General features: G+C 36.7%; 1 protein-coding gene across 1 annotated transcript; it reads left to right on the top strand.

The window, feature by feature from the left end:
* Positions 1-302: 302 nt before the first annotated feature.
* On the top strand, positions 303-1,751 carry LOC126689318 (probable aspartic proteinase GIP2). The gene has a single exon (XM_050384479.1). It carries the CDS (start codon positions 335-337, stop codon positions 1,637-1,639), a length of 1,305 nt encoding a protein of 434 aa, XP_050240436.1. The 5' UTR covers positions 303-334; the 3' UTR covers positions 1,640-1,751.
* The last annotated feature ends 11,602 nt before the right edge of the window (positions 1,752-13,353 follow it).

Genomic DNA, 13,353 nt, shown 5'->3' on the forward strand with positions numbered 1-13,353 from the left:
AACGTGTGTTGGTGCTAAACTAGTTTTTTTAATTTATTTTGACTACTTTATTGTGAGTGCCCGAGGAAAGTGTTAAAAGGGACCGCGATGCCGTTATACCCTGTTGGTGAAGGTGGCGATGTGCATACATAAGGATATAAAAGAGTGTATATTTCCGCCCCCACAAAGAAAAAGAATGTATATTTATATGCTTGAGAGTTCAAAATATTGCTAAATGATAAAAGCACGTGCAAGTTTGTAATCAATATTGCCAATTGACAAGGCTTGCCAACCTTGACCACCCAAAACCCGAGACGCCATTCTTTCCATTCCATTCTAGCTTTGATAATTTTCAATGGCTTCTACTCTCCATCTCTTCCTCTTTTCCATTGCTGTTGTCTTCTTCTCTACCTCAAATGGAGCAAATTATAAACCACATGCCTTTCATCTTCCCATCAGAAAAGACGATGTCACACTCCAATATTATACTTCATTTGAAGTTGGACCCACTCAATTTATTGTGAATGCAGTCATTGACCTTGGGGCACCATTTCTATGGTTCAACTGTGGTGATGGTTACAACTCCTCATCTTACAACCCGGTTCCTTGTGGCTCATCCAAATGTAAAGCAGCTAAGGGCATAGGATGCCTTGGCTGCAATGGGACACCTAGGCCAGGGTGCACCAACAACACTTGCTCTTTGTACTCATATAACCCATTCAACAATTCACTTCGAAGTGGGGGATTAGGCGAGGATAACATTTATGTTTATGAAACTGATGGGAGAAGTGTCTTATTACAAATAAATGTGCCTAGATTTCCTTTTGTTTGTGCAGATTCAGGCAGCTTAGATGGCCATGCTAAAGGTGCTAAAGGTATTCTAGGCCTCGGAAGGACCCAAATTGCATTACCAATGCAGCTTGCAAATGCATTTGCACTTAAGCGTAAGTTTGCCCTTTGTGTACCTTCTTCATCCCAGTCAGGATTAGGGGACATTTTTATTGGTGGTGGACCTTATTATTTGCTTCCTAATACCAAAAATGCATCAGAGTTGCTCATCACCACCCCACTAATCATCAACTCCGTAAGCACTGCACCTATTTATTCAGAAGGTGACCCATCTGATGAATATTTCATTGGTGTAAAGTCCATCAAAATAGATGGACAAATTGTCAAACTTGAGACCTCCTTGCTATCCATTGACAAAAAAGGAGTTGGTGGGACTAAAATTAGTACCATAAATCCTTACACTATTTTGCATACTTCTATCTATAAGGCTGTCCTAAAAGATTTTGTCAAGAAGGCTGCATCAAGGAAGATTACTAGAGTGGCATCCGTGGCACCATTTGGAGCATGTTTCAGCTCAAAGACCATTGCTAGCACCATGACTGGACCAGCTGTGCCAACTATTGATTTGGTCCTGCAAAGCAAGAGTGTGTATTGGAGGATTTATGGTGCCAATTCGATGGTGAAAGTCAAGGAAAATGTGCTATGCTTAGGAGTTGTGGATGGTGGATCGAAGCCAAGAACTTCCATTGTTATTGGCGGACATCAGTTGGAGGATAATATGTTAGAGTTTGATCTGGCTTCTTCAAAGCTAGGCTTTAGCTCTTCGCTTTTGCTTCACAATACAAATTGTTCTCACTACAGAATTTTTTGAAGTGGTAGGTTTGGTTCAGATGTGTATTGTACTTGATTTTAGCTTTGCTTCATGAGCAATTTTTTGTACCACTTTTCATATCCAAAAATAAATGTTTTTCTTCCTCTTTTTATCCTTCCGCCCTCGAGACTATTAACATTTATGTTGGTTGAACTGTGATTATTTGCATAATTAGCATAATTAATCAACTTGGACAATTTATTATAATTAATTAGGGTTTAAATTTCGCAACATAATTAACTAATGGAAGCTCTAGGGGCCAATTTCATTGAGACCAAACATGTGGCCAATATTCCTAAGGACCGATTGTCCCAGTGGCTCAGACTAGTGGGATTAAGATGCGTTGAAGGAATGTTAGCCTAAGAAGATATTCAAAACTAGGCTTTAGCTCTTTGCTTCTTCTTTACAATCTGTTCTCACTACAGAATTTTTTGAAGTTGTAGCTTCGGTTCAAATGCGCATTTTACCTGATTTTAGCTTTGCTTCGTGTACAATTTTTTGAACCACTTTTCATATCCAAAAAATAAATATTTTTTTTTACCTCTTTTTTTCCTTTGGCCAGTGAGAGTATTACTATTTATGTTGGTTGAACTTTGATCATTTTCATAATTAGCATAATTAATCAACTTGGGTAATTTGTTAAAATTAACTGAGGTTCAAATTTCGCAGCATAATTAACTAATGGAAGCTCTAGGGGCCAATTTCATTGAGACGATACATGTGGCCAATATTCCTAAGGACTAATTATAGTAGCTTAGACTTAGGGGATTAAGATGTGTTGAAGGGATAGTAGCATAAGAAGATAGTCAAATAGCTTATGAAGAAGCCAAAAAGGCATTAGTGGGCAAACTGTTATCAAGAAAATCAACTAAAGGTTAGTCAAAGAGATCCTAATAAAGTAGTCCAAGGAGAATCTGTACTATAGGGAGGAGAATGAGAAATGTTTTAGAAGTAAATGCTACCAAAGAAAATTTGATTTGATTTTCTTTGATTTTGGTGGAAGCCAAATGAGCTAACTCAAGGAATGAGGCCTCACAAAAGATGAAATGGAAAAAGAATCGTTATATGGGTTGAGGCCTTCTTCTGATGTGGAAAGTAGAGATGAAAGCAAGATAAGTATAGTGCTAGGAGTGTTCACCAAATTGCTTAAACCATATGATTGCATCCAAACCAACCAAAATCACTTGTAAAATGATGTAACTGCACCGCACTGCAAGTAGTAATGAACTATATCGTAATATGATGTGGAGTGCGGTTTATGATAAGAAACCGCACAAAACCACACTACACCACACCCATATATATATATATGTTATATTGAATATAAATTAATAATTTAATATTATATGAAGTAAGTTGTCAGCCACCACCTAGTGTTAATTCATTCCAATTTCATGTTAAAACAACTTCATTTTGGTTAAATACAAATTTAGAAGTTCAAAATATCATTTACTTTTCCATCTCACACTCTTAGTCTTACAAAATCAAAAGTTCAAAAGTTTAATATTATTATTTTTTTGTTTTGCATATACTATATATTTGTGGGAATTTTAGTTCCCTGTCAATCTGTCATGGATTTTTTTTTTTTTTTTTTTTTTTTTTTTGTTTTTGTTTTTGTTTTTTGTCTTGTATATATTTGTGTTACTTTTTTTTTTGTTACACATGTTATATTTAAAAAAAAAAAAAAAACACTTATTGTCATATTGACTAAGGGTGACAATTCGTGTTTGCGTGTCGGGTTTGTATTATGTTGACTTATGAGTATTCAACTATATGAGTTAACCCTTAACCCGACATGTTTATTAAATAAGTCAAGATTTCTCAACTCTAACACAACCCATTTATTAAATGGGTCAGTCATGTTGATCTGTTTATCAGATTTTATCAAAATTAAAAAAAAAAAAAAAAAAAAATCTAATTTTAGTATTAACCAAATTGATATGAATTATGAAAAATCGAACAAATAAATATTTTTAATATAAAATTCAGAACTAACGAGTAACTGTATTACAAATAATCATTCAAAACTAAAGCATATCTCGATATCATAAATAATAAATCAAAATATGTCAAAGAAAATAAATCACAACAACTAATAAGTTTATATGCCTAGGGTTTGAAGGGTATATTGGTAAAATGTCATTTAATTAAACGGGTCAAACATGTTCCATGTAATAGACACTAATCCAACTCATTTATTAAATGGATTAGTCATGTCAACCTGAATATGACACGAACCTATTAAGTCTCAACTCATAACCTACTAATTTTGTATCGTGTCGTGTTAGGTTCGTGGGTCATGTCCAATTTTACCACCACTAATTGACATGATTATTAATAGTAAATTACAAAATTGGCCATGGCATCTTAAAAAATATACCATCACAAAACCGACCAAACTGCACCTTGTACACCACATCGAACCGCACATGTGACTGCAAAATTGAGGTGCAGTGTGGTTATGGTTTTGGTCAAACCGCACTGCAAAGTTTAGTGCTTAAAATGGTCCAAAGCCACACTGAATAGCACCGCAAATACCTTGTATGCATAATTGCTAAATATGAGTGTACTTAAATTTGATAAATTTGTGTGTACATAAATTTGTCTTAATTCTATCATCGTGTATATCTCCCATGTTATTCTACAGGCACATGAGCGTCTTGAATATTTATGCAAAGTCTTTTTTTTTAGTGATGTATTATGGATGACTCTATCTGAGGGATTTTAAACCAGATCGTCTATGTATTTATATAATATCTTTTTTGATGAAAAGAATATTTTGTTTGCATGCTTTGAAAGTGCAAATACTATCTTATAAAAAAATGATAAAAGTGCACAAGTAAGGTTTTGTAATAATTAAAGTTGGCAAGGCTTGCCAACTTTGATCACCCAAAATCTAAACCGTATAGCAGCCATTAGCCCATAAATTATTTGCATTCACTATATATATATTAAAAAAAAAAAAAACGCGGCTATAGCTCTTGAAAACGTGGCTCTAGGATGATTCGGCCTATAGCCGTGTTTTTTTAAGCCGCTAAAAAATCGCGGTTATAGCTCGCGTGTTTTGTAGTGATTCTTTCCTTCCATTCCATTGTAGCTTTGATAATTTTCAATGGCTTTTTCTCTTCATCTCTTCCTCTTTTCCATTGTTGTTGTCATCTTCTCTAGCACACTTGGAGCAAATTCCAAACCTCAAGCATTTCACCTTCCCATCCCATCAGAATAGACAATGTCACACTCCAATATTATACTTCATTTGAAGTTGGCACAACTATAGTAATAGTAAATGCAATCATTCATCTTGGGGCACAGTTTTAATGGTTCAACTGCGATGATGGTTACAACTCCTAATCTTACATCCCGGTTTCTTGTGGCTCATCCAAATATAAAATCGTTAAGGGCGTAGGATGCCTTGGGTGCAATGGGACACCTAGGCCAGAGTACACCAATAACACTTGCCCTTTGTACATAACCTATTCTATCATTCACTTTGAAGAGGATGCCATTTATGTTTATGAAACCGATGGGAGAGGTGTCATATTGCATATAAATGTGCCTAGATTTTCTTTTGTTTGTGTAGATTGATGTTATGGAAGCCTGAAGAAAGCACACGCGATGCTTTCTTTGATGGACAGAAGTTAAACTATTAGTTTCTGAGTAGTAAACCTCAAATTCACAAGGGTTTTTTTGAATCCACAATGTGTTTTTTGAATCCACAATGTGATAAACTAGAATACACCAGAGAAAGAATTTGACAAAAAGTCTGTATTTTACACTGAGAAAGTAAAACCTTAGGATGATTAGGAAACATCTAAAACCCTAATTTACACTAATTATGTGATTGGGTGACAAAATACCGAAATCAACCAAAAATGGCAAAATTGAGTTAACTGCAAAATCATAAACTACTGACTTTAAGGGTCGTCCCAAAATAAACGGGACCTTATTCTTACTTTTAAGTAAAAAGTTATTAAAGAAACAAAAATTACCATAAATGGCAAAATTGTAGTTTTTAGGGTTTAAACAGAGGAATTTGCCAATTTTAGGGAGTATCTCGTGGCAAAGCCACAATTATTGCTCAGAAGATTGTTTCGCTTTAGCCTACTAAATTTCAAGGCGTTCCAGAGAGTCCAAAAGAGCCATGGTGATTTGTTTTACATCACAGATTCAAGTAGCTTAAATGACCTTGCTAAAGGTAGTAAAATTATTCTAGGCCTCATAAGGATTCAGATTGCATTACCAATGCAGCTTGCAAAAGCATTTGAATTTCAGCGTGAGTTTGCTCTCTAAGTACCTTCATCCCTGTCAGGATTAGGGGACAAATTTTTTGGTGGTGGACTACCTTATGATGACATGCATCTTTGTACCAAAAATGTGTCAGAGTTGCTTATCACCACCCCATTCTTTCCTCGAGGGTCAATCATATATAGGGAAAATTATACCATATATAGAGGCCAAGACAAAGTATGATAAAGGCAAGAAACGTCACAAATAAAGGAATGTATTATGTATGGATAGTTCATAGTTGGTTATGGTTTGATAAATTTGGGGTGACAAATGTGTGCAATCAAAAATAGTAAGACACTTAAAATTATCCATGATAACAGAGATCAATGATCAACTCTTAGATCAAAAGATCTAAAACAAAAGAGCTACTACCCACTTTGATGCCACTTGTAAGTTTTTAGACCCCTGTAAAATTAGATTGTTCAACCTAATTAATTAACCAAGTGAATACTTAGGTTTATTATTCAAATATAGGTTAAAACAAAACAATCATATCATGCAAAGCAGCGAAAATACAAAGAACACAATGATATGATGATCCAGGAAAACCAAACCGGTAAAAAACCTGGGGAAGATTTAACCTAGTTATCATCAAGGTAAAACAGCAAGTCCACTATGAAAGAATTGGAGTTTTTACAATAGAACTTAGACCACTAATATCCTATTGCTACCTCGAGTAGAAAACTTACTACCACAACCCCATGATAGCTCCGAGTCCACGGACTACTTCTTTCCTTAGCCTTTGCAACAACACAAGCTCACCTGCTTGTGACTTTGAGACTCCACTCAAAGGTTTTGGATCTCCTTAAACGTTGATTTTGTATGCAGCAACTTCTACAATACTAAATCTTGAGATTCTTCAAGGAATAACACCGGTAGAAGACATGAGAGAGCTTTTGGGTACAAAACCCTAGATCTACAAAAGAGGCACAAGATGCACTCTAATCTCTCTAAAAAACTCTAAAAAACCTCCCTAGGAATAGCTTATAATGTCCTTTAAATACTGGAAAAAACGACTCGCAATTTGGGCTTCAAACGGTCAAGTTATGGGCTTTTTATGTTTTCTGATTTTTGCTGATATGTGATTTTCGATTGATCAAGTACCAATCGAACGAAATAACTTGTAACTCATTTTTTTTCATCCTGAACTTGAGTTTTTTGTCTTGGACTTCAATGTAGACCATTCTAAACCAATGAGACTTTGTTTTTGTCATGTTTTGTCATGGTTTGCCAACATTACAAACTCAAAACCTAACATGGGCTATTTATTTAAGTGAGTTTCTAAGAATGATGCATGATGCATTAATGCAAGAGTGACAAAGAAACAACTCTAGAAAATATGGGAGTAATATTTTACAAAAATTGGACCAAAGGTGAGTTTATTATTTAGAAAAACCTTAGTGTTTTTTTTTTTTTTTTTTTGAAAACATGATTTTTTTTAAAGAAGAACACGACATGCATGAGCTTTTGAAAAATGATGGAAAGATTCTTTTTAAAAAAGAATGCATGATGGAAAAAACATTTTTGAATCATGTGTTTTTAGAAAATAGTGCATGCATGTTTCTGGAAGGGAATTAAAAAGAATTTTTTTTTGGGAAAGTTTTTTTTTTTTTTTTGAAAAGCTTTTTAGGGTGTAGACACCATATTTTGTCCGTCCTCAGTTTGCATGCCGGACCCCGAAAATTCCAAAAATATTATCTTTTCTCCACAAGGCCGTGAAAACATCTAAATTGACGTGGCACAATCCGTTCGGACATCAGAGCACTCAAAGTGCCATTTCAAGTCAAATTGACCAAAATGCCCCTAGTCAACCTTCAGTTGACTGAATGTCAAAGTCGGAAAAAATCAACCAAAAACAACAATTTCATATTTCTACACCAAACCCGAGCTACTCGGTGATTTTCATCAACTTTGACTAAGTTTGACCAAGTTTGACCTGATGTTGACTCCCAATGGCACCAGAAATCCTAATTTTGATCTGACCATTAGAATCAGTTAGGACTAGTGCTGTTGTGAAGATTATCAAATTCCCTTTCCAATGACTATTCATGGGTCAAAATTGGAGTTAAAACAGTTGAGATATCTAGAAAACCGTAAAAAGCGCGTCAACACGCTTCCCAATGCCATAACTTTTGATCCGACTATTGGATTTTCAATTTCTTTAGTGTTCTGGAAACTAGACATCCAGAGCTTCCTAGGTACACTAAGATCAGCTCAATCTGAGTACAAGAAAATCTTCAAATATATGTCCAAAGTTGAACCAAGAAAAGGCCGAAACTGCTGATGTCAGCAGAGTGGCTAGCAGCCCTACAAGGTGCGTCGGAAGCAAAAGGGTAATTTTTTCTGTATAAATGAACCCAGACCCCACATTTTGCAAAAAAAGAAAAAGAAGTTTTGGGCAGTTTCTTGGCTGATTCTCTCTCTAATTTCTCTCCAAACACATCAAAGTACCCTTAAACACCTTAGGTTCTCATATTTTCTCTATAATCATTAAGGTTGTGTTCTTGCACCCAATCTTCCTCTCCTTAGTTCCATACCTTGGATTTGAGGTTTAGGGGTGTGGATGTAGCTTTTTAGATACAATCCACACCCCTTTCTCTTTATAGCTTTTCCCTAGCTTTATCTTGCTTAATAAAATGCTTTTATTGCTTTTTCTAGCGTGTTCTTGCTTCCTAGCATGTCTCTATAGTTTTTCTTGCATGTTTCCCTGCATATGCCAAGATTTATCGCTTTGATGCTATTGGCTATCAACGCCTCGTGGCTGCATGTTGACCACCCATCGCGGTGACGCTCACGCACCTATTCAATGTGAGAGTTGTTATGGAGGTGTGTCGTACCTCGGGTGTGTGACTGGAATCTAAGTCAATTTTAAGGAAATTACCAAGGGTAAGTGAAGTTGTCACCAATCATTGGTCACCTGACTCTATTTGATTTTATTACCGATCCTAGGTTATGAAAAAGAGCATTTTTCCTAATCTAATGTGGATGGGCAAAAAATTCTTTATTCTTGAGTTCGAAAGTCTAGTTATGTGTGGGGAAGGTGTTACGCACCACACAATGTTTGTCCATAGACAGTCCTTTATTTTGTTAAAATCATAATTTTTAGACATTGGTGTCGACGGCCGGCCTCGATTGGGGTGGAAGCGAAAAAACCACAGCTACCATCTCAGGCCCTCATTCGACCACTCGCCGTGGTGACAGCTCCCGCGTGCGCGGGGCCACGTTGGAGGGCCCCTCTTGGTATATATGGTGGTGTGTGTTCGCGTGGAGCTTCAGGTGCTCTCTTTCTCGGTGAAGGAAGGTTGGTCTACCTTTGGTTTTAGGGCAGGAATCTGGGCCAAATTTCAAGGGATTACCAAAGGTAAGTGAAGTCACCACCAATCATTGGGTTTTTCTAAGGTGTGATTGGTCACATGTTTCTAGTTGATTTTATTACTGATCCTAGGTTAAGTAAAATGGCATTTTTCCTAATCTAATGTGGACAAACGTATTGACCCCTTGTGATGAATGAATTGATTAATTAGCCAAGTTTATTAATTAATCAAATTAACATGCAACCACATGGTAGCACAAACAAATCACCAATTAAACTAAGTATGTAGTGGAAAATAAATTGACACGGTGATTTGTTTACAAATGGGGAAAACCAACACGGTAAAAACCCAACTTGGTGATTTTACAGTCACCACTCTTGAAATTTCACTATTATCATAACAAACAGTTATAAGTAAAGGAATCCTAGTACTTTATACTAATCTACAGTTGAACCCTTACCCTAATACCCAATTGGACATGTTCTGTAGTGACAATTTTTCCTTTCAATGCACGGCTTCCAAATACGTGACTAACCAATTGCGCGGATCCCAATATGCGACTTCAATCACCAACTAGAGAAGGTTGTTGGCTGCAAAGTTCTTCAGTTCATCCCAATGATGAAGATAAAGAAGATGCTTGGTCACAAAACCCAACAGTGCACAAACACAGCAACTTCTTCAAGAATGATAAACTAGGGAAAATTCTATCTCCGGTCACAATTTGCTTGAACAAACTTTGCTTAACACTTGTGCAACTTGTGAACTCTTTGACGGGCTTTAAAATAATCCTTTTATATGCCTAGGGTTGTGAGAAAAGAAGGCCCAAAGACACATTCACGGATCCTAAGAAAACAGAATAGAAAATTTGTTTTTCTTAAACCTCGATAGATAGGAGCTGTCGAGTAGTTGTCGAGCAGGTGTCGAGCACACGGGCTGAAATAGCTTTCTTAAGCTTGATAGATGCAATTGTCGAGCTTTAATGAATTTGCACTATTCAGCTTGTTTCTTGGACAGACTTGAATGATTTTAACACTTGATCTTGAAACCTTATTTCTTGAAGTATTAAAAACACCTAGATCTACGCAATTACAAGTAAAGTGCGTTTTGTCAAAAGATTAGCCAATTACATAAAATAGTGACATATGTTTCTAACAAGTGAATCAAATATGTCCTAACAATCTCTCCCTTTGGCAATCCATGGCAAAACCACAACAAAAAACTGAACATATGAGAGAAGTCATAAATCACTCAATTCATATTCACTTGTTGAATACAATAAAATCTATCCTAACACAAACTCTTGAAAAACTTTGCAAGAAGAGAGTTTATGGCAAGTAGACTTTGACAACCTGTATTTCTGAAACACTTGAAACAAAACACATCAAGGCTTCTTTGTGTGAAACATAAATAATAAATTGCATACAAGTAATAAGAAGCATGTGCATAAAGAGAGAAAAGAAACAACACATGTAAGGATTGGTGAAAGAAACATACATCAACATATGAAGAAGATAAGTACAATGTATGTCAATAATGGTCACAAGACCCAAAGTACAAGAACAAAGTATCTATAAAAGAAAGAAAAGAAGAGATACAAAACATCCTCACTACATCCCTCAAGATATCAACACTCCCTCTAACAAAAGTGTCCTATACTAACTCTCCCCCTAACAATGACTACTCTTATACCAAAACTACTTCCCTTTTTTGTCACGAGTGATAAAGGGTAAGAGTATCAAGTAGATATCTCATCGATAGAGCTAGCATCTCCATCATCATCATCAGAAGCATCATCGTCATCATCCTCAGCCTCAGAATCAGTAGCCACTAGAGGAGGTGGTGGAGGAGAAGCCTTAGGAGCAAAACCACCCATAGTTGCCTGCCACCATGCGATACAACCAACATGAAAGTTCACCTCATACAGCTCTGTAGAGAGTGTATCAAGGTGAGCATCCATACGCTGCAACTGTGCCATGATGTCCCCAAGTGACACATCACTCGTAGAAGAAGAAGGAGCAGATGTGGATGGAGCAGATCGAGAAGGTACTGAACGGGAGGGAGGAGTTGCTGACTCCCGTCGTGACCTAAATTGCGCTTCGCTACGTTTTACGGTAGTGGCGTCTATGGCACAAATATGAGTGAAGTGGTCAGACACAAGAAAAGGGATGGAAAAACGGTGTAATATCCTCGTGATAGCGGAAGGAAAGATGAGTTTATCATAGGACGTCGAATCCAGATGAACATCTATAATGGAAAGAATAAAAAAGGGAAATCAATAGTAAGATGCTCAAGAAGGGACAACAAAAACCGAGCACGAGGCTCTGTAATGGAGTTATAATGAGAAAGAGGATGGAGTGCAAAGGTCATCACCATGTTCAAAAACAGAGGGCCTTTTGCAAAGCCCGAATAGTAAGTGAACTGGCATTCACTCCACTCGGATGGACGCTCACAAAAAGTAGATTTGAGCTCATCTTTGGTCACAATCCTCAGATGCTCACAACTAGGGTAGTTAGGAAACTCCACCCTAGGAACATGAAGCACATCTGCAACAAGTTGCGATGTGAAGGGAAAGCACAGACCTCGAATGCAAGTGAAAAACTGAGGTACAGAATGATCAATTCTGTGCATGTTGGAGTAAAACTCTTGGATAAGCATGGAAGGACAAATGACCGGGATGTCACACAGTGACTCCCATCCCCAACTGTGAATGACATCGGGAAGGTCAGTGTCGGCAAAGTTCACTAGAATGACTTGGCGTTCAGAATGAATGTCTCGTCTAGAAAAGTTCTCCGAGAAAGCATGTCGAGCATCCTCATCACAGAACCGAAGATGAGAAGGAGTAGGATCAGAAGACGAAGATGTCTCGGAACAAAGAGGGTTCCGAGATGGAATAGACTTATGTTTTGGTGCCACAGACACTATTAACGTAAACAGAAAGAGAGGGAGAGACAAAGAGATAATTAGAAAAGTCCCAAAATATTTCAAATATAACAAGTATATCGAAAATAGAGTACGTATGCATGGGAAATGCATGAGCATGTGACATGCAAAAGAAATTGCATCATGGGCTCAGCCCAATCCAATTCTACCAGCACACAAATTGTTCAACATGTATAACACACAACTAAATGCATGAAAATACAATTATAATGCACATGAAATGCAATGAATGAGTTTTTTAGGATCAAATTTTCAAAACCCAACCCAAAAATTTCACAAAAACCTCTTTGATTTTGAAAAACCCTAAATTTTGCAAAAAACCCCCCAAAAACTTAGGTTTTAAAGAATGAAATGCATGAAAATGAAGGATTAGAGACATAACAAGTGAGGAAAAACTTGATTGAGCTCGAGAATCATTTGGGAAAGAGGTTTGGAGAGAGAGAGAGAGAGAAAGAGAGAGAGTAGGGAGGTGAAAAGACACTTCTGTCGAGAAAGAGATCGAGAAAAATGAGAAGAGAATCGCGAAGAACCTATTTATAGAACCTCAGTAAATCTCGACAGATGCAAGTGTCGAGAGGTGTCGAGCCATGTATCGAGGTAGGTGTCGAGATATAGGCCGTCGACAAATGAAGGTGTTAAGAATGTGTTGAGGAACAAACCACCAGATACATGAACAAAAGCTCGATCGATCGACCTAGCTGTCGAGAAGCTATCGAGAGGACATGAACTTTCTTGATCAATCCATGGAGTGTCGAGATTGCGATAAGAAAAAGCTTAAAAAGCTTGACAGATAGCTAGGTGTCGAGAAGTTGTCGAGCTAGCTTTTAAAAACAGTTTTTCGAGAAGAGAAAAAAACAGACATAGATGCAATCAAACATGCAACTCAACCAATGATCCAATCAACATATTAAGCTCTCAAAATCATCTCTCAAAAATAATTTTAAGCACATTGATCCCAAAAACACATACACACACACCAAACAAGTCTAACCAATTTTATATTTCAAAATCAAGTTAAGACAGTTTAGTGAGCATACATTAACATATGTAAAACCTTGTGATGGCCAAATCACATTGTACTTGTACATGTATCAAGAATAGCAAAGAATATTGCGTGTTGTGTGTGCAAAACATCGCAAGATTGCATAAGTGTATACATGTTATGACGATTTG

The sequence above is a fragment of the Quercus robur genome, chromosome 6, assembly GCF_932294415.1.
Source record: "Quercus robur chromosome 6, dhQueRobu3.1, whole genome shotgun sequence".
Lineage (NCBI taxonomy): Eukaryota > Viridiplantae > Streptophyta > Magnoliopsida > Fagales > Fagaceae > Quercus > Quercus robur.

Bases quoted from the DNA above. Each gene is read 5' to 3' on its own strand.
- LOC126689318 (XM_050384479.1), top strand. From the start codon at position 335: ATGGCTTCTACTCTCCATCTCTTCCTCTTTTCCATTGCTGTTGTCTTC.